Source organism: Juglans regia, chromosome 6, assembly GCF_001411555.2.
Source record: "Juglans regia cultivar Chandler chromosome 6, Walnut 2.0, whole genome shotgun sequence".
NCBI lineage: Eukaryota > Viridiplantae > Streptophyta > Magnoliopsida > Fagales > Juglandaceae > Juglans > Juglans regia.
In genome coordinates, this window is record NC_049906.1 from 6,939,930 (window position 1) to 6,944,074 (window position 4,145).

Here is a 4,145-nt window from a genome sequence, read left to right on the forward strand (position 1 = left end):
GGCAAACAACATGGTTACCACCAGTGCATCATCATGGGGGTACAGGACCCCTTCCTTATCAACCTATGCAAATGAGATGACTAGGGTCGACTCACCCATTTAGTGCTTGGTAAGGTGGTACTCTGCCGAGTACACCTCATGGTACTCAACCCACCTAGAGTGCACCTTCTGCTTGAGAAGGAAGTGCCATCGCCTACGAACCCTCCCACTATGGTCTGGATTTTCCTGAGTGGGGGTCCCCCCGCAGTGGTGAGTAGGGGCGATCTTGTTGCGGCCCTCATGCTAGCAATCCTCGGTGTTGTGCGAGGTGGACCAGTGGTATGTGTAGTAATGCCGAGCAATACCTCGGTCATCGTCTTCGAGGGCGGCAGAGGTGTTGAATCGAGGTCCTGGTCCCATCATCAGAGCTTCCTCCCTCCTTTTGTCTTGGGAACTCTTCTTCAGCTTCTCGTGGGCCTTAGCCCTAGCCGGGGCCCTCGCCTTCCTCTCTACTCGCTCCAGCTCCTTTCATCTTGGCTCCACAAGGCTTGAAGAGTGTCCTCAGCGTTGATGAAGTTGTCAGCCTGATCCATGAACTCTCGTAGTGTCACAGGAGTCCTCCTCGCCAGCTTGGCCATGAACCGGGATCATGGCCAAACCCCTCCCAGAAGTGTTGCCAGGGTTATTTTCTCGTCTTGGTCATCAGTGGTCATGCGCTCCTTGTTGAGCCAGGACTGATAGGACTTCATGCTCTCCTCCTTTCCCTGCTTGATGGTGAGGAGTTACGCTACTAGGCCCTGTCTTTTCCTACTCGACATGAACTGGGTCAAAAAAAGTTGGCCCAGCTGGCCAAGGCTGTCTACAGATCTAGGCGCCAGAGACTTGAACCACACTCATGCTGGCCCCTTCAGGGTTAGCAGGAACACCCTGCATGCCACCTCACTTGGGAAGTCATGCAAATTCATGTGAGTCCTGAAGGTTTCCAGGTGCTCAGGGGGATCCCTATCTCCATCATACATCTTCATGGTTTGGACCTTGAACTTTGGTGGTAAGGGCATGACCATCACCTCCTTCGTGTAGGGTAGACCAGTGCTCGTGAGCAGTTGGTCCATCGACAACGATGTGCCCACCTTCCTTGCAATCTCTTCGTACTTTCCTTTAAGATTGTGGAGCTCATCCTGCATGTTCTTCCTCTCCTCCCTAATTGCTCCAACTCCTGATTCCGAGATCCCATGTGCTCGCTATCTCTAGGTTCCGTCTCCTCGTCCTCCCTTCGTTTAGGCTTTCTGAGCTACTCATTCTCTTTGTGAAGCGTTTGCACCTCGTCGGTCAGTTCTTCCACAGTTTTCAACTTTGCCTCCATGGCTTCCTTTGCTTCTCTTTTAAGCTGTTTGGAACTGGTTGTCGCAGGCATACGAAGTACAGGTAAGATCTATAACAATCTCACAGACGGCACCACTGTTAACGTCATGTTTCGTACGCCTTTCGGCCAAGTTCCAGCAACTTAGTTCTTCCGAACTGGGCCTGCGAAAATAGAGAGGAAGGCAACTGGGAGATGGTGACCTTGGAGCTGAGGAGTCTCTGATGCCCAAGTCAGTAAATTTTCTTGGAAGTTTGTAAATAAGTGAGAGAGTTTATGGATCAGAGAGAGTTTCTCGTACCTGAGAGTTGCTATTTATACTAGGAGTTTTTTTGGGGGGAGGGACAGATTGTGTTTGCCCCCATGGAGTCCGTGTCCTTTGTATTGTTCCTTTTGTCAATGTACTTTAATACGGTGTGGCTCTACGACAGTGCCATTAATGTGGCTGTAGCATGGGCAACGGTGCCATTAATGCAACGTGATTTCCCGATTTTCCTAATCCTACTGGCTTCCTTGGTGGTCTGTCGATGCTTTCCATGCTAGAGGATTGAGGATCCCCCATACTTTCTGCCCATTACGCGAATAAGCACTCAAGGGCTGGATGGTGTTTGAGGGGTCTCCAGGTCGGCGAGTCTTATCCCCTTGTAATACACTCCTTCATGGAAGTTTCGTCCAGAGAAGTCTACCCTCGGGTTGGGCTAAAAGGTCTACTTGTACTGGGTTGAGCCTTTGCCTCTTATCCTTTAGTTGCCCTTCTCGGTCCCACTAAAACAAATGGAGAAAAAAATCTCTTATAATTATTATTTTAAAATTTAAAAAAATTAAACTGTTTATTATATTTTATGTAAGAATTTAAAAAAATTATAATAATAATATAAGATGAGATAAAACATTAATTACAGCTCGATAATCCATATTAACCTTAGGGCAGGTTTGGGGGTGGGATGAGACACAAAATTCTTATCTTATCATTACACTTTTTTCAAATTTTCATACAAAATATTATAAACAAGTCAACCTTTTCAAATCACAATTCAATTTTTTCAAATTCTAAAATAATAATAATACTAAAATATAATATTTTAAATACTAAAATAAAACACAAAATTCTCCACTAATCTTTCAAAACTGCCCTTAGTGTAGCCCTTCACTGGACGCACGGTCACGGCCAATCTCTCTCTCTCTCTCGAAAGTTCTTATTTTGAAGAGGCTCTGTTCGCCCGGTTCAAATCCTTTCCGTTGATTTCAATTCCACTTCGCTAAAATTCAATAATGTCCGACTCAGAGATCACCCCCGCATCACCCCCGCCTGCGGTGGAGATGGAGGCTCAACCGCAGGAAAAGCCCCACCAAGAGCCCAGCAAGAAGCCGAGGAACAACAGCCTCACATTCAGCATTTGGCCCCCTACGGAGCGTACCCGGGAGGCCGTGGTGAACCGCCTGATCGACACGCTGTCCACTGTCTCCGTTCTCTCGAAGCGCTACGGCACCCTGCCCCACGACGAGGCCGCTGCTGTCGCCCGCATCATCGAGGACGAGGCGTTTTCCGCCGCATCCGCCTCCGCCTCCGCAGATGACGATGGTATCGAGATCCTCCAGGTGTACTCCAGGGAGATCAGCAGCCGCATGCTGGAGACCGTCAAGAGCCGTGGCACTTCGGGATCTACCGCCGACACTGCGCTGCAGACTTCGATTCCGTCCGTGGTGCCCGCCACCACAGATGAGACTGAATCTTGATCTATGTCTAGGATTTAGGGCTTATATCTTGATCTATGCCAGTGAGGGTTGCTGTTATTCTGGATAGTGCATATGCCACATTAGATCTGTTTATACTGTTTCTGGATTTTAATGCTTACCTGCTGATGATTACCCTTTTCGATAATAGTCATGCGGTTCAATTTCGATGCTTTTCTTTGAAGTAAATAATAATAGGTTTTAGCCATTGTCTTACCAAAGCTCTAAGTAGAGTTTGAGGTATCTGATTGGAAAGTTATGTTCTTTTTAATCGATTTTTTCTTTTTAATCTGTTTTGTTTTTTGTTTTTTTGTTTTTTGTGTTTTTTGTTTGAGAGCTATATTCTTGGAGGATATGAAGTGATATAGCATGTAATGAATCTCTAAATTCAGTCCTTTCAAATAATTTTCTTGTCTCATCCATATACGTTAGGTAGAGGTTTTGCGACAATAATTGTGTATTGGAGCTCTGTGTGGGAAAAACCAGCTGCCTGTGCCTTTCTCCCTACCTTTGAGTTTGCAGCTCTGTTCAGGAACAAATGGCATGCATCTGATTACCATTTTTCATGGTACTACTGTCTGTGTCAAGGGCAGGCTGATTGGTGCACCATGTGATAAAAATGTATTTGCACCATTTCTGTGATTTCTCAAATGTTATCCTATAAGTTGTTTAATTTTTCCCCCACGGACTATGGTTTTGGTTGTATCATTTCCCAGCCGCTAGTGCTATTTATTTATCTTAGCTTATTCATGATTTTCTCACGTTAGTTTAAATTTTTTATGATTAGCTTTAGGTTTCAGTATAAATATGCAGTCCTAATTTCTATATTTATCTATGATTACTGATTTAATTGCACAAGTTCATCTGTTCTGTTCTTGCTGTAGGTGTGTATATATGGAATTTTTGTTGCTCCTTTATAACATGATTGCTCGTGAACTTTTAAGAAATTTATGTTGTTTTTATATGAGCATAGATTTATGCACGCATTACATATCTTTAGTTAAAATTCTGGATGGTATCAACTTGAACAATTATATTGCATGTATGTACGGATGTTTGACGTGTTTGTATA

At 44.8% G+C, this 4,145-nt stretch overlaps 1 protein-coding gene across 1 annotated transcript; it reads left to right on the top strand.

Annotated features, from left to right (window-relative positions):
• The first annotated feature begins 2,459 nt into the window (after positions 1–2,459).
• LOC108994272 (MFP1 attachment factor 1) lies at positions 2,460–3,344 on the top strand. The gene has a single exon (XM_018969410.2). The coding sequence runs from the start codon at positions 2,612–2,614 to the stop codon at positions 3,074–3,076; it is 465 nt and encodes a 154-aa protein (XP_018824955.1). The 5' UTR covers positions 2,460–2,611; the 3' UTR covers positions 3,077–3,344.
• The last annotated feature ends 801 nt before the right edge of the window (positions 3,345–4,145 follow it).